Source organism: Pseudopodoces humilis, chromosome 7, assembly GCF_049639895.1.
Source record: "Pseudopodoces humilis isolate 2021_Gansu_Grassland_sample_001 chromosome 7, ASM4963989v1, whole genome shotgun sequence".
Lineage (NCBI taxonomy): Eukaryota > Metazoa > Chordata > Aves > Passeriformes > Paridae > Pseudopodoces > Pseudopodoces humilis.
The window spans coordinates 54,843,073-54,867,776 of NC_142206.1; the positions used below are offsets into that span (position 1 = coordinate 54,843,073).

Consider the following 24,704-nt stretch of genomic DNA (forward strand, 5'->3'; position numbering starts at 1 on the left):
GGCACAGGCTTCCTGGAGAAGCTGTGGATGCCCCATCCCTGGGGGTGTTCAAGGCCAGGCTGGATACGCCTTTGAGCAACCTGCTCTGGTGGTTGGCATCCCTGCCCACGGCAGCAGGGTAGATGACCTTTAAGGCAGATGACCTTTAAGGCCCCTTCCAACCCAACCCATCCCACGGTCGCGTCCCTGCATCGATGTCACACGACCCAAAGGCAGGCCAGCACCTGCCGCTCAGGTGTCCCACCAGCTCCGGCGAGCAGGGTGCGGGCCCGGCCACAGCACGGCCGCCTCCCCCGGCCGGGCCCGGCAGGGCTGGAGCCGCCTCCTGACGTCGGGAACCTGCGGCGCGGGGGCGGAGCGGGGCGGGCGCCGGGAGCGGCCCGCGGGGCAGGCAGAGCCGGCTGGCGGGGCGCGGTGCCCGGCTGCCACCGCGCCGAGGGCCGCAGCAGGTAGGGCGGGCGGCGGGCGGGGGGCTGCGGGGCCGCCACACAAAGGGCTGTGCCGGCTGCTCCCGGCTCCCTTTCCCGGGCGCTTTGTCGGGGCCGCGCTGTGTCGGGGCCGCTCTCTCGCATGTCGTGACACGGGCGCGGCAGCCCGGAGCGGCGGGGAGGCGGCGGGGGCGGGCGGGCTGTCCCCGTCCCCAGCCGAGGTCACTCATGCCCACCTGCGCGCACCGGGGCCGCCGGGGCCGCTGAGGCGGCGGTCGGGCCGGGCAGCGCCGCGCAGCTCGGGGAAAATGGAGATCTCCTTCCCCCGGTGCGCTTAGGAATGCAGCTGGGAGCCCGGGAGGTGGGTGAGGGGAAGGCGAGAGCCTGGCGTGTGCCGCTGGATCTTCCTTCATGCGGGGAGAGGCGAATGGGATGTTGTGGGAGAGGCAGGCGGCGAGGCCGCAGGAACAGGCTGCCCGCAGCCGGGCTGTAGCAGCGACAACAAACAGGTGTGGCCGGGAGAGTGGCCGGTGAGTGCCGCACGCAGGTCACAGCTGCCGCCCCTCCGCCCGCCGAGCACCGACAGCGCCGCTGGGAGCCGCAGCCTGCCTCTCCTGCCCTGCCTTAGCAGAGCCCTGTGGTGTTTGGACCAGCCGTGTAGCCAGGGAGGAAGGAAGGATTTGTGTGCTCCCAACTTACATCAGTGTGGAAGTGGGATGAGCAATAGGGAGGTTGGTCCCCTCCCTCCCAGCGCTGGTGTAAGCGCTCCTGGGAATGCACTGTGAAAGGTTAGAGGAGCCACGTTATGTCACCTCACTGATGTGCTGGTCCGTATCTTTGATGATGGGGGAGGCTCAAGCTGTGTAGCACAGTGGTAGTGATGAGGAAATGTTCTGGAAAAGAGATCTTAGCTATTTTCTCTTTTTCCCCCTCCACCATATTTCATCATTTCATTGATTGGATTCAGCCGGATGCTTCAATTTTTAAAACAATCCTTTCTTCAGATCTTTACTCTTACTTTGCCGTGGGAATATTTCCAGGGCTGCAGAGCTCCTACACATGGCACATGGGCAGCAGGTTCTGGCAGACACTTCACAACTGCTTGTTGTCACCAGAGATTTCAGATAGGAACACGAGTGCATGAGGCAGCGTTGGGTCCCATGGTAGGGGGAAATTTGGCAACGGCAGCTAGACACTGTTGTACTTGCACACTTCATTAATAGCTCACTGTGTCTGTGGGTTTTTTTGTGTTTAGGATGTATAAAGGTTAAGTGCCAAGCGCCAAAATGAGCGTGACTTCGTGGTTCTTGGTGAGCAGCACTGGCATTCGCCATCGGCTCCCTCGGGAGATGATATTTGTTGGCAGAGATGACTGTGAACTGATGCTCCAGGTAATGTGGCTTTTTTTGGGGTTTTTTTTGTAATTACTTTTTCTGAAGATGCAGTAGATATGTATGTAATGCTGGGGATCTGTAGAGATGTTTGATGCTTTCTTCAAGTGACATCTTTTAAAAGGAACTTTCTCTTTTTATCCTGAGTCTGTGTTTACCTTGAAGATTTCATTTTTGTGACAGCGCAAGTGAGGTTTTCAAATTGCCATGTCATCAGATGGATAGGATCCGTAGTGGTGGGAGATTAATCAAATAGATTAACTGTCTTGATGCTACTAGAAGCAATAAACAAAGACATACCATTCTGTCCTGATCTGTGATTATGCTGCTGGTTTTTTTAGCTCTTAATACATGCACTGTTTACATGTGATTTGAATGCAGGCAGGGCTTTTTGTTTACCTGTTTTTCCCTTTAAGTTTGATTAAATTATTTATGCTGGTATTTCTCAGGTGTTTTTATCATGGTAGAAAATACTGATGTTTAGCAGAGGAAATCTGTTTTGGTGGGCTGAGTAGGCTGGTGGCCTCTTCCCAAAGTAATTGTGTTACTTGGGCAAACTTTCAACTTCTGTTACCACTTTCCATACCAGCATGTGTCTCTGCTGGACCTAATCCAGCATGTCTGAAGTGTTGACTGTGGTCTGATGTTTGACAGCATAGTGTAGTAGATGTCACTCCAGACAAACGGAGCTGGAATCTTGCAAAGAGCTTTTGACAGGAGCAGTTTAGCTCAGGAATTTGTAGAAGCTTAGAATTAAATTAGTACTTCTGCTAGACCCATGCCACGAGTACTTAAGTGCACAAAAAATGTTCTATTGCACCTGCCCATCCCCCTTTTGCCTCTTTGTGAAGGTGGCAAATGTTCCTGTTGGTGACAAAATTAGGAAGCTGCCTGCACAATAGAGACTCCCTCCTCATAATTTCCACTGCTGACCTGATCACAGGTATGTCCTAAATGCTGTGCTGATGATCTACTGAGGAGGCTGTGTTTGTAGTTGCTGCAGGGAAGTTGTACGATACGTTAGTAGGAGGTCTGTTTAGAGAGTTAGAAGTTCTTGTACGAAGTGTACTTGAAGGGCCAGGTGCTGCCTAGCTGTAATAAAATATCAGTGTCCACAAGAGGAGAGCTTGCAGTGTTTGTCCTGCTCTGTCTGCTGGCAGTGAGTGGCACAACCGTGCTGCAGTGGTGGAGTTGGGAGCTCCTGTTCCACAGCACATCTTTTGTTTGGGTTCTCCCATGAATCACACTACCTCTTATTTCATGTTTCTACATGTCTGGCTGATGAGGTGTGTAAAGGTGAGACATTAAAAATATCCTGATACTTGCTGTACATCTGCATTTGGATGCTCAGGAACCTGATTGCCATCTTCTCTCATGACTTGGAGGGAGAAAACACACAGTGGCCCTGGTTGCCAGAAATGGTCTGAGTTTTAGGCTGCCCATCTTGATATCTTGGGAAGCAACTTGAGGGTTGTTTTTTTTACTGTTGGCTTTCAGTACTCTGACAGTCACGTCTCAAGCTGTGCACTCTAAAATAAAAGTACCCAAATACCAGTTATGTTTAAAATGGACAGCTTGTGTCTCTGGTTACTTATGGGCATAACTGAATGTCATGGATTGTGAGCCACTCCATATCAACCAGAGTATTTCATGCTTCTTTGGAAGTCTGAGCTGGCTTGTCAGTGTTGCTTGTGGAGTACCCAAACTTGTGATGCTCTTCATTTGCCATGTACTTTTCTACAAGGCAAATGAATTGAGATTGCTGGTGGAGCCAAGAATATCTGTGAAACAGTTGTATCTGGGTACTCATAGGTGGTGGGTGGTATTAAAAGAGGTTTCCATTATTTAACCAGAGTGAAGGCTCTGGATTGTCTATAAAAGCCAGCAGCTTCTGCTCATGGGGTGAGCTACATGTGACTCTTTAGAAACATACTGGTCTGCTAGCTCCAGTAATAAAGCATTTTCTAGGCTCACATGTAAGGTCTTGTTTTGAACAGCACAGCACATTCTTTTCCTAGCCATTTGCTTATAAAGATGTTTTCCAGAGCTACCTGAGGCTCCAAATGAGATGTTTGTAGTAAGACAGTGCAGAAGAGAAATTGTGAACAGAGAGACTTGATATCCAAGCAGAATTGTATATGAGCAGATGGAGGATGAGATCTAAAAATAGACTTTTTCCCTACTGTGACTGTCCATGTCACAGAATCGTTGTGCAGACTGGCACAATCATTTGTCTTGAGGGAAGCTTAAGAAGCAGGGCAGTTATCAGAGCAGATGGACAGAGCTCTTGTGGCAGTTGTTTGCACCTTGTAGTATTTCTATGGTACTGACCCTGAAACTTTATATTCACTGCATGGTTATTTTTCATGCATATTTCAAGATATTGGCATTTAATCCTTTAAAGTGCACAGCTGGGAACAGACTGGCAGTGACTGAGTGACCTAGTCAGTGTTTTTTCATCTCTAAGGCTGTTACTGCTTATTGATTTCATCGTGATATGGTTTGTGGTTCCCTGTTGAGACCATGTGTAACACAGTACTCAAGCATACAACACGGAGATAATCCTTGTCCTGGAGACCTGCAGTCTTGCCTTTCTCATTTTACTGTTTTAGAAGTGTCTTGTCTTTTGATGATTTTTTTGGAATGTGCTGTCTCAAGGTGTCAGATCTCTAAACAGCAAAAAAGGATGGCTTTGTCACCAAGCAATCAAGTTTTAGTTTTGTCTGGTTTTCTTGTTTCATAGTATAAGTAGTGGATTTGCTTTCTGATTAACAAAGAGGTGAAGAAACCCAGAGTCTTTAATCTTAAAACTGAGTAGGTCTGATAATTGTGAAACATAATATACCTTGATATCTTCTATACCTACTAAGAGGATTAGAAATATTTTAAATGTTTTTGCAGCCCTGTAAAGCTTCTAATACAAGTAAATGCGAGATTTACATTGGGTTTCTATGTTAATGCATGGGTGAAAATGCCATGAGGTGTAGCTGTAGTTTGGTATGCAGTGTTGCTTCCAGAGCCAGGGCTCACTTCTGCCTGTTTTCTAAGAAAAGTGCTTGATTTCTTCAACAGCCTTGCTGGTTCCTTCAGGTAATAGCCAACAAACTACAGGAGTATGGAAATCTGGACCTTCACTAACTTACACTGGTGTGGGTTTTTAATGTTAAACTTGGCAGTGGTAGGAAATAATGCTCTGAAAAGATCTACTCTGTTTTTAAATCAAAAATAAAAGAATTTTGGTATCATCTTGAAGAAAATATTTTTTCCCTCTCCCCAGCATCCTTCTTGGGAAATGTAGCTGCCCTTTTCTTCAGCTTTGATCACTTGCTTGATGCGATGGGTACTCAGGGGACAAACATTTTTGCAAACTCAAAAATTTCACTTAACCATTAAAACATTCCCCTCTGCTCCTAAACAGAACTTTTTTTTTGCATTTTTACTAAATGTAAATATTTAATAGAACGGAAAGTAGCATCATGATTTCCATGTTTTTGTTTGAGAGTGATGTTTACTGGAAAATTTGGGGAATAGAAATGTTTAACCAGTGGTCCCCTGAGTATTTCCCTCCCTTCAGAGTGGTGCTCTGGGTGTGTAGTTGTCCTACACGAGTGTGAGTTTGTACACGAGTGTGAGTTACAGCAGGAGTAGGTGCAAGCAGCATAGTGCTTTCTGTTTTATGCCTTTATCATCCTGTATGCCTTTTGAGACAGTATGACATTTCCTATCAGGAGACACTGTTTGCAATTCCTTATAACTCTGCTAAACTTTGTAGCTGTTTGGGATGAGAGTTTATTTTCCGGGCGTCTGTTTTAGGCAGTGTGTTCTGGATGTGATCATTTATCTCCCTTCTTTGGTCTTAGCTGTGAGCAACTCTCAGAAAAATGTTGTTTTCTTCAGGTCAATTATTTAAAAGTATATTTAGCCTGTTCTTTGAAGTTCTGTCAATGTAGTAGAGCTGGGTCAGCGAAGCTTTTCAAGAGTGAATGACTAGGTTGGAGGTGGTGGTTTGTTGTTTTGTTTTTTTTTTTTCCTTAATCAATAGTCTAAATGTGTTTGACCAAGTTCCAAACGTTTGAATAAAAGCTGGAGTTTGAACGTGGTCAGCAGGGACATATTTGATAGTATTGCCTTAAGTAATTTCATCTGGGAGTGAGGTTGGCACGGGAATGGAGTGGAGAAGTGTCACAGGTTGGGCAAAGAGGAACTGGGTGCAGGTATCCACAAGGCTGGGATGTAGATGTAAGAGCAGCTGTGCTAGATTAGATCAGGGTATGCCTAACCTGGCATCCGGGCTCAGTGGTCAAAGCAGCTGTCAAGGAAAGGGCAAGGACAAGCCAAGAGTGTAATGATACTTCCAAAATGCTTGTTCAGCCTCTTCACCTGTGTTACGGGAAGCCACAGGTCAGATCTTTGCATCTAGTGGTTGGATTTCTGCTCTATAAAGCTTCACCAAGAGATGAAGATTTGGCCACGTGAGGAAGTACAACGAGGGTTCTGTTTGTGCAGAGTGAGTGGAGGAGCAGCAGGACTTGGAGAAGTGGAGAGGGTGGTGCACACAGGGCAGAAGCTGCTCAGTGTGGGCAAAGCAGGCATTACAGGATGTGGCTGCTGAGCAGCATCGCCCTTGGGGCCTGAGATGGGTCAAGACTTGCTATTATTCTGGTGTTAGGAGAGAGCTGTAAAAGCTCCTAGCCAAGCATCTGTCACTGGTCCAGATGGGACTTCACATGCTGCTTATGATACTAATTAGTCAGTTCGAGTGGCAGGGCCTTGTGAGCTAACATACAAGTTCGTTCTGGTGAAGCACATAAAGGTAACAATATTGCATTTTCATCTTTTTAGCTTGCTTTGTTAAAAAGACAGGGAATTACAAGCATTCTAGGCACTGAAGGAGTATTTTTATGGCTGCTAAGTCAAGTGTTTATAACTGCAGAGCAGTTACAACACGCTAATGTGAAGGCTGCTGAAGGCTGCCTGTGTAATTCTGCCTCTGCCCCTGTGTACATAGGCATGAAGATGCAATCTGTTATTGTGTCCTTCCTGGGTATTTTTCCCCGCAGGATCTGTTCTGTGTCTGGTATGCAAGGTGCACGGCGTGCTCCACAAATAATAGAGTGCAAAGATGAACTCTGCCTGTGTGTGACATCTGGTCAAATTAAGGTTTCATTGACCTGATGTATCCTGCCTTCCCTGGGCCATACTTGATAATTCCATGTCTCTCCTATGTAGTTTAGTGAGTGCATGCATAAACAAGTGAGAATAGGTGTGGTGTACAGCGTTATGCTGGGAAGAAGCAGATGGTGAGAACTTGGTAGATGATCTTTTTTCTGGTCCTTCTAGGTGGATTCACTACAGTGCAGAAATTGTATCCCTCCATTGCTCATGTATTTCCAGCACTGGGAGCTCTCAGAAGAAGCCACGAGGAATCTCTGATGGTTTTTGTGTCTGGACCTCCTTCCCCATGGAAGTGCAGGGTTGCAGTGGGTAGCTGTAGTCAGGACAGGGAGATGCCCCACCCATGCTGTTTTGCTGCAGTTTGAGGGTGTGAACAAGCACCTCAGTTAGTCCCTGGGTGTTGGGAATTGCCAAGACTAATTCCTTAGGTGTTACAATGGAAGTGCCTTACAGAAGGCAATGGATCTAGCCTTGGGAACGTTCTGCTTTTTGACAAGTAGTGTTTCTAGGTGCTGGAACAGCAGCTGTGGGAGGAAGGATGCACATCCTGTGTTTCCAGGCCTTGAGTTGTTTTTTTGGCTCTTCTTTGTCCCATTCTGTTCTGTTAATGTGCAGTTGATGGGAGGAGGTTTGAGTCCTGGTGGGATGTGGGTATAGGAGGCTAGAAGGCATAGCAAGACTGTCAGACCTGAGAGGGGAGCTCATTGCTGGAGGCAGGGTAGGGAGGGAGAGAGGTGATGGTGGCACTGAGGGCAGGTGGTTATTAGAGTCGAGAGAGCAAGGTGCTGGAAGCCTGGACTGCCAAGGGTGAATTTGTTCCACTCTGGAGTGGGCAGAGAAAAAAGGGAGATGTATCTTCCTTGTATGAGATCCTGATCCAGGCAGTAGCAGTTCAGCTGCACTATAAAAATTCAGGCTTGTGTCCCACCTAAAACAATGCTTTTCCATTCCTCCTGGGTGGCCATGTAAAACAAAGGGAAAGCCAGTGCATCTGTGGGCAGCATGCTCCCTGCCTGCGGTCAGGATCTGACCCTGGGTCACTTGAACCAGTTCGCTTTGGGAATTGGGAATCAGCAAGCAAAAACCCATTTTACCCCAAAATAACGGGTTAAGTTTCTGTGGGAACCGTGCCAGCCTCCAAATCCCTTCGCCAAGCTGTGGGGATTACAGTTTCATTTTCCTGGGGGATTTCTCTCTTTTGTTCAATGCCTTATTTTTTGCCTGAATACTCAGGCCCTGGTTCAGCCACAGATCCGCAAAGTCCATGATTTTGGCTGCAGCAAAGCTGAAGGCAGGAGCCTCTGCAGCCTGGGAGCTGTAAAGTGAGTCCAGCCCCAGGATGAGGTGGCTACACTTGCTGAAGAGATTTGTCTGCTTAGGCAGAGTCATTAGAAGCTGGCAGCACCTGCCCCTGGGAGCGATCAGACTGCCACAGGGGTGACACACTTGCAACCAGCTTGGGGCAGGATGGAGCATTCACTGATATTCTGGAAAAGTACAGAAAGGGCCAATGAACACAATGCTGTGAAATGCTTTGTGGTGAAAGAGAAGGACCCAGTGTTCACATCTGTCATTTAATGTTACCCAGCTTCGTACTTTTGAGGAGTAAAATTCACATTTCAGGCCAGAATGCAACAGATTTTTTTTTTTATTTTTGTTTGAATTTGGTTTTGTCTGTCTCCATTCTAAAGTGGGACACCAGCTTGTATTTCCTTACTGGGACACTTGTGCAGAGCACAGTACTGGCAGCAATGTAACCTGTTCACTATGGAAAGTATTTGAGCAACTGTTTTATTGCATGCTGCCACCAGAACACTGCAGTTATTTTGTGCCAGAAGTGCACAGCAGACTGCAGTGAGGAACAGGGAAACTGCTCATGTTTGTTTATTTTATCTCCAATACCACGATGCCTCGCGGCACTGGCAGGGCTGAGGTCCAAATCTCAGCCCCAACCGGTAGGTTTTCATCCATGGTAATTCTCCTGAGAAAAAAGTAGCATCTGTATCTACACAGGCAGCTGAGCTGTGTCTGCTCCCTGGCCCTGTGGGGAAACACAGGCTGTCTGGCTGTGTTTCTCCTCCTGCCTTCCTAAGCAGGTCTTTTTGCCTTTTGGATTTTGCTTAGCATCTCTACAGCTTATGCTTTCATCCTGAGTGCCCTGTTCTCTGGATCAGACCCTTCACCAAACACAAAGCTGTAGGGTGTGTGCAGCACACGTAGCCACAGTGTGATTTGTGCCTCTGTGGAGATTTCTGCAAGCTTTTGAAGCTGATTTTGCTGATTTGACAATGTGTGCTGTTTTGAGAATCACAAGTGAGCTGCCTGGTTGTGTGGCTGATTGGAGACTGCTGATCCAAGGTTGTTGGTACCACTATGGGACTGGCAGGCCTGCAGGTACCATTCCTATGTTTTGGACTGTCTGCTTAATATGATCTTGGAAGAAGGAAGAGCTATATATAAAGTACCTCCGTCCTCAGTTATATGCTGTGTATGCATTTTGTCTACTAGGTATTTAAAACATGATGCATGGTAGATAGTATGACAGAAAAGCAGCACAGCCTTGTATTAGGAAGTGATTTGAATGTCTGGAAATTCCAGCCCTGGATGAGGGCTGAGTGTAGTAACAAATCAGTGTACATGTTTTCCCTGAAGAGAAGAGTAAATATTCTTAATCAGAAAAGCACACGTGTTTTCCTGAGAATTGTTTTCATTTGATAACAGGTCCAGTGTTTGGACATGGTGAGAATGCTATGTTCTTCCTTCATTCCAGCCTCTCAGAATGTAGCCTTGTTTTTTGCCTGAATATCAGCACTGCTAAGAGGACACCTTCCTTCCTTCTTTTCCTCTTCTCAACTTCCTCTGAGGTGCTCCAGCTCCAGTTTGGTAGTTTGGATCTCTTACCCATACCTCACCCCATCACAAGTGCTTTTCTGGTGAAACAGATTAACTGCAAGGATGTACTGGTTATTTTTTGCTTTTGACAGCTAGATATAGGTAACTGAGGTTTCTTATTAACACTTTATTGGAAATTCTGTTGTTTTTTAAAAAAATTTTGGACCCCTGTGTCTACTTGTGATGGATCCAGTCTTGCCTTTGGTAGTGGACGTTATGTCTGATCATCAAGCAAGACTCAGTATTTGGTGCATGCATGCATTTAGGCTAGAAGTCCTCTTATGTTAGTGATTCAGTCAGCTTAATTGCAGTTTTTCAATTTATAGATGCCTAAAATCTTTTCAGTGAAGTTGCAGATGGCTGGGAGCTCTGCACCCATGGGCAGCTCTGTAATGTGTTGACTCAGGTTCATTAAATCACTTCCTGTGATACAGCAGGTCACTCCTTAGAAACCACTGGCCTGCTGGGCTGAAGTGGCTGTCCTTGGGCTCTCAGCTGTTACCAGCATGGAAACTGGTTAGTCTCTCCTCATGGGAAGTAGGATTGAGGGAGCCTGCTCCTCTCTGGACAAAAGCACCGTCAGCTGCTGGCTTGCTGCTGTCACTGCATACAAGAGCAGTTTATGTTAAATGTGACTGATGTTGAAACAAACCACACCTCAGTTCTCGAGTGAGAGTGACCTTTGGCAAGTCTGCATCAAAATAAATAAGGTGTGATTTTAGTTATTTTGAGTTTCCTTGGAGACAGGCCCCTAGGAACTCCTGCTGCCAGTTCCTGTGATGTTTGCTAGCTTAACATAAACCAAACTAAGAAAATTCTTCTCTTCTCCACAAAAGCATGAAATTTCACAGAAGTGCAATCTGTGTAACGGTTTGTCTTGTTCCTAATGTGCTCTTAAAGAGATGCTGAGAGGTTGTATGAAGATTGTGGGTCAGATTTTGCATGTTGTTTTGACTCCTTTTGCCATGGGCTTTCTTGAACACAGCTGAAACTTCCTTGGAAAACAAGGTGACATAAATTGGTTCCTTTGGTGACCTCTTCCTGCATTTATGGAGGGAGATATCATGTTTCTGAATACAAGTCTGCTCCCCTGAGATGACCCTCGTCTGACTGGGGACCCCTGAGTGGCTGAAGTCAGCTGTTATAGAACACAGCAGACCAAAGGCTGTGCTCACTTACATCAGGGTCAGATGCAGGGCAAATTGAATTTTTCAGAGACAGCTGGTTCCCAGAAATAAACTTCTTTTTAAGTGACCTGTAATACATTTAAAATCAGATACCAGATCTGCCCCATTTTTTTGTCTGGGTTAACTTTATGGAGTGGAAACCTTTCTGCCCTCGGAAGAGGGCTAAATGGTTTGTTCTGCCTTTAGAATCTGTTAATCTTTAAATGAGCCTCCATAATGTGCTGTAAAAAGGTAAAGCAAACACTCCTACAGCAGTTAATCAGCATTCCTTTGTATCTGGTTGGGAGCAGTGACATCCACAATTTTGAGTAGCAGAGGGATCACAGGGAAGACAGACCACGTCTGTGCTGCCCAGGCACGGTCCCCTGTGCACGGTTGTGTTTGATTCCAGTGGCACGAAGCGTGGTACATTAATGCCCATGGATAGGAAGGGGGCTGGTCACCCCCTCTGCTTTGTAGGTGAGGTGTGGTGAGCTCTCCAGGAGCCCCAGAGCGGTGCTCAAACAGACAGGTTGTTGTGGGGACGGACTCTGGGCTTGCATCTCTCCAAAGGGTGTGAGGGACCATGTGACAGATCAGGAACAACCCCAGCTTGTGTAGCATCAGCTGCTGTCATACCTGAGGCTGTGCCTGGAGACATTCCGGTCCTCAAGGCCACATGCTGAGGTGCAGGGCTTGGGCAGTGTCCCTCAACTATCCTTACCTGGACCATCCTTACCTCACACCACACACACCTGCTACAGCAACTTGGATCATTGAAAAATGGACTGAGGAGCTGCATCTGGTGTGGATAATAAGAGATAAAATCAGTAGCTTCACTGCAGATGCTTAAGACCTACCCTGCCTTGAGGTCAGGGGTCAGGCATCAAGTGTGGGGATGGCACGATGGTGAGGGGTTTGTGTGTGTGCCCTGCCTGGGAGGGCATTGCTGTATTGCTTCTCATGCTTAGTGCTCAGCATAGCAGGAGGCACGGGAGTGGCGTCCCCAGCCACATTGTCTCTGCCTGTCCCACCTCTGTTTGTGTCTTTGGGGGAGGTGATTGCTGTCTGAGCAGCATCAGTTGGGCAGCAAAGCATGAAGTGCTTCCTTTTAAGTCCAGCAGCATGTGGATAACTGCATTAGTGAAGGAGCTGGAGGCAGGGGGTCACTTGCCCCTGTCCTCGCTGCCTGTGCTTGTGGTGACATGTCATGAATAGTGTGAGGGATATTGCAAGGTGGAAGGGCAATCTTCTGGCCAGGTATATGCTTGTTTCATATTGGTACTTCAGGGTTATTCTGGAGGATGTGTCTCCTGGGCTGATGGATGCTCTGCAGGGGAAGGAGATGCCCTTTTTCTGGTGTTGTGATACTTCTCATGTGCTTGATATCGGCAGGGCCAGAAGAAATTCCTGCAAGTAGTAGCAGCTTGTGTGAAAAAAGCCTCTTTTGTTTTCACCAAGGAATTCTCTGAAACAATCTGCTTCTGCATGCTTGCAAGAACCCAGATAATGGCTTGCTTAGAGTGGTGCTGTGGAAACCAGTGTGTCTATACTTGGCAAAAGGGAAGGACTTTCAGCAAGAACTCATTGGTTGGTGCTCAGGAAGATGAGGATTAACTGACTTGGAGCCTGGCTAGTCTCCCTGCTCTGTTAGCATGACCTCCCCTCCCCTGGCCTGAGATACCAGGGGGGTCTCAGTGCTGTGTGTAAGTGCTGATAGAGTGACTGCTTCCATGAGCCTGAGGTCAACTGCATCAAGGATTCGAGTTACAGGAGGCAGCAGGTCTAAATACAGACAGTCTGGTGTCTTTATAGCTGTAATACACCATATTTCAAAGTTATTCATAGGTCTTGTTCTAGCACGTCTTCAGAAGTCTGACACGATGCCTGCTCAAGTGTCACACTCTGTTTTGAAGATAAGGTGCGTTACTTGTGCATTGTGACAAAGCCAGTCACTGTGGCACCACAATGCAGCTTACAATTTAAATTTTACTGGAGTTGCTTTCTTTCTCATTCCAGGTTTACTAACCTCTCTCTAACTTGGAACCCATCCTAGAATTTTAATCAATTCCAGGACATAATCCTGGGAACAGTATAAATTTTTGGGAACAAGTTTCATTTTTAACTCAAGAAAATGTTTTTTTTTTCTTTTTTGAAAAACAGGAGGAAATGATCCCACATAGGAGCATCCCTAGTGATGAGGCCATTTGCCTCAGCAGTTAAAAATGGAGCTCTTCTAGCTCTTGCTGGCTCAGATCCTGGTCCCCAGGCTTTCACTTTGACTGGATTTGTTCAGTGTGTATTGATAAAATTTATTGAAGTTATGGTATAGTCTTGACAACCTTCAGCAATTTTTAAAAAACTTTTTATTTTCCCTTCTCCGTGCAAATAGCGTATTGTCTTCAAAAACTGTGGAAGCATTTACTGCTTATCCTTCAATTATTTATAGTAGTAAATAGTATTTAATCCTTCTTGCTTTCCTGCTCTATCCCCCTACCCCATATCAAGCCAGTTTAATGTCTCAGTGTTGCTCTGATTAACAGTGTCACTTTTGCCTGACCAGTCTCACGCTCATTGTGCTTCCTTTGCCAGTCCCGCAGTGTGGATAAGCAGCACGCTGTAATCAACTACGACAAGGAGAAGGATGAGCACTGGGTGAAGGATCTCGGGAGCTTAAATGGAGTAAGTACCAAACCTCCCAGCTGGCAGGGGCAGCCTCATGCTGTGCTGAGTCTGCAAGCACTCGTATGCTCGCTGAATCCTGCTCCCAGACCCTTTTGGGTCACTGCAGCTGTTGGCATGAGTTAAGCCGAACGTGTATAATTATTTGCAAGGTCCGAGGTGGAGGTCATGTAGCATCTCATCTTGGGAGGGAAAAACTTAGGTGAATATTGTATTGCTTTTTCCCTCTCTACTGGTGTTCTTGCAGAATGCGTCAGGGATCACAAAATCATAAAGCCTCTTGCAAAAGGGGAGGAAATAAATTCAGTTTCATGGTTGGGATGTTAATTTTAAACTGGTGGAGATTCTGGAGCAGATGTTCAGCATGAGCAGCATGACCTTTTGGTGGCTTGATTTTCAGTGCATGGCATGATTTATGGGATGATGAGACATTTAATTTTGTTGGGGAGAAACTACTTAAAACTACCTATTTTTTAAATTATAAAAATTGCTCTTTTGCCTACCTTGAGCCCTGTTTGTATGAAGATCGAGGAATAGTGTGAGCACAGAAGAGGGAGCTGAGCCTGACTGAATCTTAACCCTTGCTGTGGTCTGACATGCAGTTCAGTGTTAGAAACACGAATTTCATGATATTTAAATACACCATTGTTGTTAAAAATGTCCTAATGTCGTAGAATGCCTCTGTTTTGGCAATTCCTTCATACAAGTGGAGCTATTCCTCTGCTGGAGCAGGCTTAAGCTAGATTCACATAATTGTCTTCCCAATGGGAGTTTTACTGGGACTTAGTAAAGCCCTCCACCATCACAACCACAAAACCACAAGATGAGCCAGCCCAGGCTGGCTAAAGCAGCCCTCAACCATTCTTCCTCTTCTGGCATCTGAGCACAGCAAGAGTGAGTGCTAATCCTTCTCAGCCTAATAGCTAAAGGCACAGAGCCCTGCTGAAATGGGAATATTTCCAGTAACTGGTCTGGACTCTAGCTGGGTCCCTGGTTCAAAAGCTATGGAATTTAACTCATGGTGGCAAAACAGCAGCTGAAGATTTTACTTGCAAGGGAGGGAAGGCTTGTACCACTAATTTTTTTCTATCTTCACATGCTAAAGCATATGAATTTACAACATTTTAATAGCAGACTTATGCTTAGAGAGGCAATGGAGTAAAAGGGAGTTACAGCAGTGCCTTGTCTTCTGCAGCTGATCAAACACTTCTGTTGAAAAAGACCAAATTTGTGGCCAAACCAAATTTTGCATGCAAGAAACATATCTTTATTTGAAAATTGACACAAAAACTTGTTTTCCTACCTGAAATTAAGGAAATCACTTTTGAGTGATTTTAAATCCATTTTCAGAATTTAATTTTATTTTGTATTTGAATAGTCAACAATGCATTATATGGCTTTGCTGGATAATCTGGTTCATATCAATTATGAGTGTTTTATATTGTTTTTATTACAGTGTTCAGGTAATTCTGCAGTCTTTATTCAGAGGTTTTTGTTTTTTAGGGTAGCATTTCCAGGCAGATTAAGTATTTTACTAAAGTTACTTTATCTGAAGTAAACATGGACAAATAGGTAACTATCAAAATGGTTTCTTGTGGACTTTTTTGAAGAAAATTCAGTAAACAATTATTCCTGTTCCAGATGTGACTGTTGTGGGTTTTTTAAATATTAAAAACTTTAATGCAAATTGGAATTCTGTGCCTTTTAACTAGCTCCATTGTTTTTATTCTGAAATTACAGGCCTGTTTCTCAGCTCTTCTATAAATTGCCAGGAAACTGGGGGCTGTTGTCTGCTGAGGTTCTAGTTTCCTGCTCTAGCATTTATTTTTCCTCTGTGGTTAATACTAGGTCTTATCATGCATGTTTGGCTTGGCTGAGGTGAGAAGGCAGAAGGAAAAGACTGTGCTGCAGTCATGAAAACATGTAAATTCATTTTCTAGCATAATTTTGTTTCCTCGGCTGCATTTGCATTAATGGCAGAAAGCCTCAGCAGCAGGTTCCTGATCTGAGAGGCTGGGTGAATCCCACCTTGCCAAGCAGGGTAACTCCTTGTGTCTGACTGCCTCAGATCCAGCTGTGGCAGTGGCTAATCCCCATCAGCACTCTAGAGCTTCTTCAGCCCCTTCTTATTTTTATTTGGCCCAGGTCATTGCAAAAGTACATGGGTTTATTTATGAAAGAAGTCCTTGCATGCTTGGTTTGATCCTTGTTTGGTCTGGGAGAATTGTTTCATAGTGGGTCCCCTCAGGAAGCAGAGACATCAGAGACATTTATTCACAGCTGTGAAATACATGTCTTGCACCTTTAGAAGGATGTGAGTTTCTTTCAGCCTCAGTTAACTGCCTGGAGCATGGGAAAAAGGAGTGTGTGAATTTTTAGCACGAGGGGTTTGGTTATCTCGGACAGTGTGGCCTCAGGTGTCATGGTGATGCTGCTGCAAATTTTTTTTCCCATTTCCCTGTGCATTTTCATTTCCCCTTCCTCTGTGATAGGCTTTGCTTGTTAAATTATCAGGCCTTGGGGCTGACACCAGTCTTTTTTGCCATCCAGCAGAAAGCTGATTCCTAGCTCAGTAATTAAGCGCATGAGTTGCAACTGTTTGCTGGTTGAGACGGGTGTAGCAGAGCCAAGAGCATTTGAAGTTCCTGACTTCAGGCACCTCATTTACCTGTTCGAGGACTAAAATTGCATTTGCAGTTGGTGCAAAGGTAAACCTCCCTAGAGGTCCCTTCACAGCACCGTGCTTTGAAGCATAATTGGGGTGCTCTGACATGCCCATGGGAGCTACTTGATGATGTTGATTTTTCCAGGGAACTTAGCTCCTGAGTTGGTGCTGGCACATTCTGAGTACATGCAGTGCCATCAGCTGATGGACGTGGGTGCCCTCCTGAAGCACCATCCATCTGAGATCCATCACCCTGGTACCCTCAGTCAAAACCCATTCCTGTGCTTCTTTCCCGCAGACGTTTGTCAATGATGTGAGGATTCCTGACCAGAAGTACATCACCCTGAAACTGAACGATGTCATTCGCTTCGGCTATGATATCCTTTCTGAGGAGGATTGGGACTCAGGTTTTGTGTGGGTTTTGTGCTGTTGGCTGCATGAAGAGGTACCAGGGCTAATTGTGACTACTAATTGTGAGTAAGGTGTTTGTTTTGCCTCTTGGGGCCTTTGGATGGCTCATAAGCTTGTGTTTCTCCACCGTGAACCTGATTCAGAGCACATTGATCATGATGCCTGCTTTTTCATTGAACTTTGGATCAGGCCCTGCACTGGCAGTACCAACTGGAAGTGCCTCTTCAGTCTTCTCCTAAGGAAGAGTTGCCTTTTTATCTTTTTATTTGGGTGGCAACTGTAGCTGGTACCAGCTGGGAGAAAACAGTTCATATGTTTTTGTACGAACTAACATCTCCCTATTTTTTTTTCATTCAATTTGCCTTGTTTTGTCAGTTATTTCACCCAGATGCTTTCTTTCAGACAATTTTCAGGCCTTCAGCCTTCAACATTTAGCTGGCAACATTGTGGCCAGACCCTTGACTCTATTGATTGAAGTTTGCCCATGCAAAATGCTTCTGCTACAAAATGCAAGAGTAAATCTCTCTTTAGCAATAGCACGTTTCACCTCTAGCAAGGGAAGCTAGGTTGCAGCTACTGCTTTATTTACAGACTTCAAATCCTGACAGTGTCTGCTGAAACACCTTGGTTTTCATCCCTTTCCTTTTTTATCCTGATGTGACAGTGTGACTGGCTATAAGCATAGATGCTGACGTGCCTTTCTGAGTCTGAAGAGCAATAGTGGTAAGTAGAGGTTCCTATTGCTGTCTTTTCATGTAATCTAATACTTTTTTCACTTTTTTTGAGTTGCTTCTATCTGCCAAACTTTGCCCACTCAAGCTGTATTTAGAAGTAGCAAGTGTCTTCTCCAGGTTTTTTTTTTTTTTCTTTTCTGGGGAGATGTCAGTTAAAACAGTCCAGACATTTCTGAGAATAGAAGCAGAGACTAAGTTTTACCATTTGGTGGGGGAAAATGTTTGGCTGGAAAACTCTTGTGCATCCTTGACCCCAAGGCCACATTCTTCCACCTTTTGCTGGCCTCATGATAATCCATTTGTGCTTGGCCATGCTTTAGCCCTTGAAATACTCCAAATCTTGAGCCTTGCTGGTCTTCCAGGGACCTGATACTTCAGCTCTCAAAAGTGATAGTGCAGGAGCACTCACTGTTGCAACCAGGATTGCTACACTTATGTGTGTGCCATCTTGGATCTGCAGGAAAAAAGGGTTTTCTGGGCTATGGATCATAACTTGGGTCTTGGTCACTGTCATCTGGGATCTTGTTATTAAAGGTGGTGTCTTGCTGCACATGTGATGAAATCTGTTACAGTCCCACAGGCAACCTCAGCTGAAGCTTTTCTTGACTTTGCAAATGCTTTTTTTTTATGTAGCTGCTTGTTCTGGTCTCTTGGTGTGTGAGGAAATGCACTGAAGACTTGCTGTGAACACAAATCCTGGGAAGGCAAAAATCAGTGCCTGGAGCATGGGTGGGTTTTAATGGCTGCAATACAAGTTTAAGCTTTTTACAGAAAGCAGTTCTTAGCAATGAGCAGCTAAGTTGAAGTATTTAGTCCTGCAGCCCTTTCATGGATATTCAATTGAAATGAATGATTATACTTATGGAGTTGTAGAATTGATTGCCTTCAACAGGAAAATTTTAAAGAATGTAGCTTTTAGAGTAATCTTTGTACTGTATACTATACCTATGGCAGCTATAAGGTGTTCCTCTGCTTTGCTGTTTCAGTGCTATCTGTTTAGCAGAGCTTTCTGTGTACACTGCAGTCATCTTGGTGTGGATGGCAGCTCCTGAGGTCTTGGAGTAAGCTGTGTCCCGTTGCACAAAAGCATTTCTCTTTTCCATTTACAGTTTCTCTTACAGGCTGTGCAGAGTTTCTCTGCTAGGCCAGTATCACTTGATTTATTTTTAGTCTAACATTTTCCTTTTTCCTCCTCTTTGCTTTCTGCTGTGCTGATTGGGTTGTTCATGATGACATTCCAGATGCCAGCTTTTTTTTTTAATACAGCATTGCTGAGGATTACTGCCTGGGCTCAACCATGTGAATGTCTCCCTTCCTAAGAGGACACAGCAGCTCATGACCTGATTTACTTTTCATCTAGGAAACTGCAGTGACTGAAAGGCCTTGTTGAGGCAAGAGAGCACCACAGTCCCAGGCATTTGAGCAAGGAGCTGAACTCTACAGCTCCCTTGTCCAGCGTGTGAGACTGGCCCACCTTGGCCAGGATAGTGAGGAGTCTGCCTGAAGCCATCAGCCAGGTGGAGAGGATCAGGGTGTGAGCTGAGCTGGGGCTCTGGCTGCTCCCCCAGGTCCTGCACAGAGTTGCTGGTGCTCCTCCAGGCTTGTCCTGCTCAGGTCCCCATGTGTGCTGCCCCTCAGCTGTCGTGGGTCTGGCCAGCAAACGTGACTGTGCACTGTCTCACAAACTGTGCATGACAAAGACCGTGCTGGGCTGCAGCACGGGCAACTTGTACTACCCTGCATATTTTAAGACTTGCTGATTTTATGATCCTGTTTTCTTTCTGTGACTAAATGCTAGGTTTCTCTGCCCACCCAGTTCCTTTTCCTTAATGAATTTTTTATTTATGTAATTTATAATCTAATTTAATTTATTTTCCTTAATGAATTCTGTACATTCGAATATGTATGTCCTGGAACAAATTCAACACAAAGTCCCAGAAGAAGCATTAAAGGTAAGAGTTGCTGGGTGCAGTGCATTTTTTAAAAAAAAAACAATTTTAAGTACTCTAGTGATGGTCAAGCAGAGTGAAATATTAAAATACTCTTAATGGCAGTGAAATGTTTCAAAATGTGAGGCTCTCCTTGGGTTTGGACTTAATAAAATCCTCCTTTGAGGAGAGGTATATTTCCCAGTTATCTCAACTCTGATCTCTCCTATCCCTGTGCCAACATGTAGATCAAGTTCTTTATGTTTCATGACTGCCAAGAAGAAAAAGGTTACTTAAAGCTGTAACATGTTAAAGAACAATCAGCACATGAACTTGTGGATGAAGCACAGCAGAACTTACTCCCTCCCAGAAGTGGAGCACAGATGTCTTTTTCTGAGCATGGTGATTTATGCCAGCTCCACCACATCTCCTCAGTCAGGCTGAAGGTTGCTTAATTTATTCATGTGTACCATCTCATTTTTGTCTTCAAGCTCCCAATTTTTACTTACTGAGCAGTCAGTCCTCTTATGAGTGAGGTGTTTTTAAAACACTGTTCAGTAGCAGGTAAGAAATATTCAAGCATCCCCTTACCTAAGGCAGGAAAGCAACCCCCTCTAGGCAAGAAAGCTATAATGTTCAGCTGTGGGACTGGGCTATCAATGCCATGCATCAGCTCTTGGCTAGCAGATACTGCTTTTTTAGCCCTGGTTCTGTGTTTAGGACTTGGCGAGGATAGGAAATCTAACAGCTACAATTGGGCAAATGATTCATTGAAATTATTTCTCAGGGATAATCTGGATGGGCTCACCCTTTTATTAATTTACTTGTAATAAACCAGCTTCTAAATAGCTTATTTACTGTGTTAATATGGAAACTGTTTTAAGGTAGAATCACTGTCCTAGCTGGGGAGATGGTTTGGAAAAAATAATTAAAATAGATTCCAGTTGCCTTTGCTGAAAAACTGAGATAATGCAGATGAGTGCCCTGAAATAATAAGAAGAAAGGGGATTTCAGGATTTAAATCCTGAGTGGAAAAAGGCCTGAGTTCTGATTCTTCTCAGTTTATTCTTGAAAGGATTTTCTAATTAGTTATTTTGCAGAGCTAAGTCAGAGTGACCTTCTTGTGTACTGGAACTGTCACTTAATGGCTTCCAAATGGGCTATTTCTCCTGTTGTGTAGCTTCTGCTCTGGTGTGCATGCTTCTTTCTGAGGGACACAGCTGCAGTAGAATTTTTGGTGATCTGTTGGTGGGGAAGAGGGGTTCACTGCTGCTTGTGTCTCTGCAGCATGAGAAGTACACCAGCCAGCTCCAGATGAATTACAAAGGCACGGCCATGAAGAGGGCGGAGCAGCCCATGGAGCACAGTGTCTACACAGAGTCCCCACAAGCCAAGCTGGAGAAAGGAGAGAGGAAAGCAATTACAGGTACCTGCTTGGGAACCAGTTAATCTAGATTCTGAACAAAGTGCAGCTTGTGCTGGGTTATGATTCTGACAGTAGAGTCTTGCGGGTTGCATTTGGGAGCAGTTCTAGAAGGATCAGCTTTCTGAACTCTTGGAGTATTCCAGACTCTGGGTTTTTGGAGATTCAACCTCCAAAAAAAATCAGCTGGTGTGATGGCTCCTGCATGCCTTGTCGCTGTGTGTGTTCAGGAAAACCTGTGGGCAGAGCAGGTTTGGTAAGTTCTCTGGCACCTGTCTGGTCTATTTTTAATTTCCTAATCGTGAGCTGGTGTTTGAACAGAGGGGGTGACTCAGAGTAGAAAATGTATAGCTGCTGTGGCTTGGTGCTGGCAGGCAGGCAAAGGAGCAGCAAACCATTTCTTTCACAAGGCCCTGGATGGTTTTAAATGGCTGTATTTCCTAATGTGCCAATGTGTGGGATTGAAACCAGCTGCCTGATTGGGAGATGTTTGCTTCAGGTTCACTTTTCCCCAGCTATAGACCTTTCCTGTTTGAGAAATTCCTTCTGTTCTCCATTTTGTTAGCAACTGCTGCCTTCCTTTAAAGATCCTTTGTCAAACTTGGTTCCTCCATGTTCCCCATTATGGTTTGCCAGGACCTCCCCAGCAGTCTTGTCTCACCCATTTCACCCAAATTCCTGCCTCTTGTGTGTGCTGTCCTGACAGGTCTCTCTCCCCAGTTCTGGTCAGGTATCAGTTCACGGCTTTCTGGAGCTTGCTGGTGCATGGGAGGAACAAATATGGTTTTAAAGCATACTGGTGACATGACTGCCAGTGGTGGTCTTGTGGCTTCAGGATGGCAGAGCAGTTGGAAAGCTTTAGGGTTTAGCGGGGAGAGTTGCCCACTCCGTTGGAGGAAGAATCAGGAAGAATGGAGGAAAGGGGATGGGCAAGTAAAAGAGTGAGGTAAACATCTTGGGTAAGTTTACCTAGAGACAGGTATGGCAGCTTTCTAGAAAAGAGTACAACTTTGGGTAAATGTGTTAAGGCTTCATGATAACTAATTTGAGCAGGTTGATTGACCGTGATCTCCCATGTATTGTCCTTATGAACATCCCCCTAAGCTGACATAGTGCACTAAAAGAGTGTAATGTGCCTCTCCTGGGCTCCTCTCTGCCTCCAGCTGTGTGGGGAAGCACATGTGCCCGTGTGCCCAACTCCCATTTTTTGCACCAGAAAACCTTTCTTTGTGTTTCTTTGGCTGTGGCTGTGTTTGGGACTGAGCCTGACAAGCATGAACGTAAAGGGATGGAATCGTGAAGGATTAAGTGTGACACTGGGGAGGGTGAGAAGAGGTGAGCCCCACTGGGGGAAGAGCTCTGCCTTTCAAGGGGCAGGAGGTTCTTGGAAAGCTTTGCCAGTAACTGGAACCACTTTGTGTTTGCTACTGCCTGGTTCCGTGAACACTCAGTTTTTTATTCTTGCCATCTTCCAAAATACACTCTCATTGATTTTAACCTACATAGCGTAAGCAGGGGATATTTGGAACGCCTTCAAAGCCAGGACGTTGAGTGACTCTTGAGCAAGGTGACCCGTTTCTCTAGCCTGTGATTTGCAGACCTGCATTATGTTTCTGTCATCTTCAGTGGGCACAGACCAGAGGTCTAAGGCAAAACGGGCTCTGTGTTCTTACTGGGGAGCAGCACTGAAGTATGTCACATGCAGTGGGACTGATGGGCAGAGCTAAAAAAAATCTGTGAAGTGCTGCTAACCCCACTGAATGATAGAGGAAATCAGGACTTTTTGTTTGAAGTATTTTGCTGGATTGGACTGAAGCCTGTGGAAGCAAAAGCCTGAGTATTAAATCAGTCCCTAGCTCTCCCAAAAGCATCTCTGTCACGTGAGCAGAATGCTCAGTGGATCCTTTTCTCATGTGCCATGTGACTAATTCACCTTGTCCTCAGCTGCACACATGCACTGTTTCTCCTCGGCTGCTGGGAGGAGTGGCAGCAATTTGAAATGATTAGTGAAAAGAATGTCGTGTTCTTATGGGGAGTGGGCTTGCTTAGTGGTGGCAGAAAGAGGCTTTAGGGAAAGAGCTGTTTTGCTAAGTCTGTAGGTATTTAGGAATTTGCATTGACTAATTAAAGCAAGGTCTGGGCTGACAAAAGCCTTTAGAAGGATCGGTTCCCAGGGCCTGGGTGGAAAAGAGGCAGAGGGAATGCAGGCTTTCAGGGAAGAGGTTTAACAAAACAATGTGAACAATTAGAGCTGCTTAGAAATGGGAGGAGGTGAGGGGCTGAGGATAAAGAGATCCAGGGGAATGAATGGGAAACAGTCAGTTTAGTCTTTATAATGTTGAACTTGCAGATTTTGGGTGTATGTTGCCTGCAAGCAGAAAATCATCAGTCTGTGAAGTGTTTGAAGCAAGGAGCTTGGTTAATCCTATGGGTTGGAGATGGATATGAATCAAAGTGTCCACAGTTCAGCTAGTTAATGCTAAAAATAGCTATTAGCGCTCATGTCTAAAGACTTAAGTGGTTAGGAAGCCAGGTAGAGCCTTCAACTGAGCAGATTTCAAGACAGTCACAATCCCTATTCCCATCTGTTGCTACCTGAGTTGAGGTACTTGATGAGATAAGCTACTTTGTGGTTTTCTGTTCTCAACACATAGTTAAATCCTCCAGCTGATCTTAATTTTTTCTTTTTTCAAAGCTGCCACAGCCTGATGGGACTGGGAATCCTGAATCTGATGACTAACCTCTGAATAACTGCTGCAGGCCTGAGTTTCCAGGGGTGGAGGCTGCTTGCAGCGTCCACTTTAAATGGGCATCATCATTTGCCAGGTGTAGGACCAGTTGCAGGAGCTTCTCCCGGGATCTGTGAAATAGGTTTATTCATCAGGTCAGCATCCATGTCATTAGTAGGTCCTCTCAGCAGAGTGGACGACTTGAAAGTCCTGCTGATGTCCAGGGCTGAGGTCAGCAGGCAGGATGGATGGAGGCAGTGGGAGCTGTGCCCAGTTGTAAAGTGGTTTCCATGGTCTTCGGCTGCTTTCCCCATGAGATCATGGCAACAGCTATTTAGACACACAGCTCTGCCCTAGCCTTTAATTTAAGGGAGTGGTGTTATATCTGCTTTTTTTACCTGAATTAGAGTGGTGGTAACTGCAGCATGTTTAAGGTTTGGCCATGTAATTGATAAAAGTACATTTGTGATTGTCAGCCTCATTTGAAAGTCTCTGGGATCCTGGTATGTTCACAGCAGATACAAAAGACCAGGGCTTAGATTAACCATGCACATATAAAATAAATTGTGTGGCAAAGAATCAGAGAATTGCTTTATGATTATTTCTACTAGGTCTGAATTCTCTATTTTGGTGAGGAGTTAAAAAGCAGGGATGTAAGGAATTCTTTTTAAAATGTTGTAGCTAGATCATCTTTTTTTTCCCCCCAAGGCCTCTGCTGTAAGAAAGCTACTCTGCATCTTCTGGAGATGGGCATTATTGTTATTAATAATGAATCAAAAACAGTTTGACTTAAAGCAAGCTGGATTTCTCATGCTTTTGTTATGATTTGCAGGAGAGAGTTTCAAAGCTGTGTGTGCTTCTGTGAACAAAGAAATTTGCTGTTGCTGACTGTCTCTCTCTCATGATGGTATGAAGCTTTGTGAAGGTTTGGGCAAAGCATAGTCCTCAGTCCGGTCCTGACCACAGGGGACACCTTCAAGGGAAATCAGACCCCTCTGTTTAGTGGGAGCTGTGTGCTTGTCTTGAAAGCTTTTCCTCCTGCTTGATGATGGAAAGCAGCTTTAACACGGTCTTTCTCCT

At 45.3% G+C, this 24,704-nt stretch overlaps 1 protein-coding gene across 7 annotated transcripts in view; it reads left to right on the forward strand.

Annotated features, from left to right (window-relative positions):
* The first annotated feature begins 357 nt into the window (after nucleotides 1-357).
* Nucleotides 358-24,704, forward strand: part of CEP170B (centrosomal protein 170B) — a 58,194-nt gene continuing 33,847 nt past the window's right edge. For all 7 annotated transcript variants that reach the window (XM_014249957.2, XM_014249958.2, XM_014249961.2 and 4 more), the window contains exons 1-6: nucleotides 358-449; nucleotides 1,684-1,819; nucleotides 13,645-13,734; nucleotides 16,698-16,776; nucleotides 19,438-19,496; nucleotides 20,760-20,898. In XM_014249957.2, the coding sequence (XP_014105432.2) occupies nucleotides 1,715-1,819; nucleotides 13,645-13,734; nucleotides 16,698-16,776; nucleotides 19,438-19,496; nucleotides 20,760-20,898 (472 nt within the window). In that variant the 5' untranslated portion in view covers nucleotides 358-449; nucleotides 1,684-1,714. The remainder of the gene's footprint in view (nucleotides 450-1,683; nucleotides 1,820-13,644; nucleotides 13,735-16,697; nucleotides 16,777-19,437; nucleotides 19,497-20,759; nucleotides 20,899-24,704) is intronic.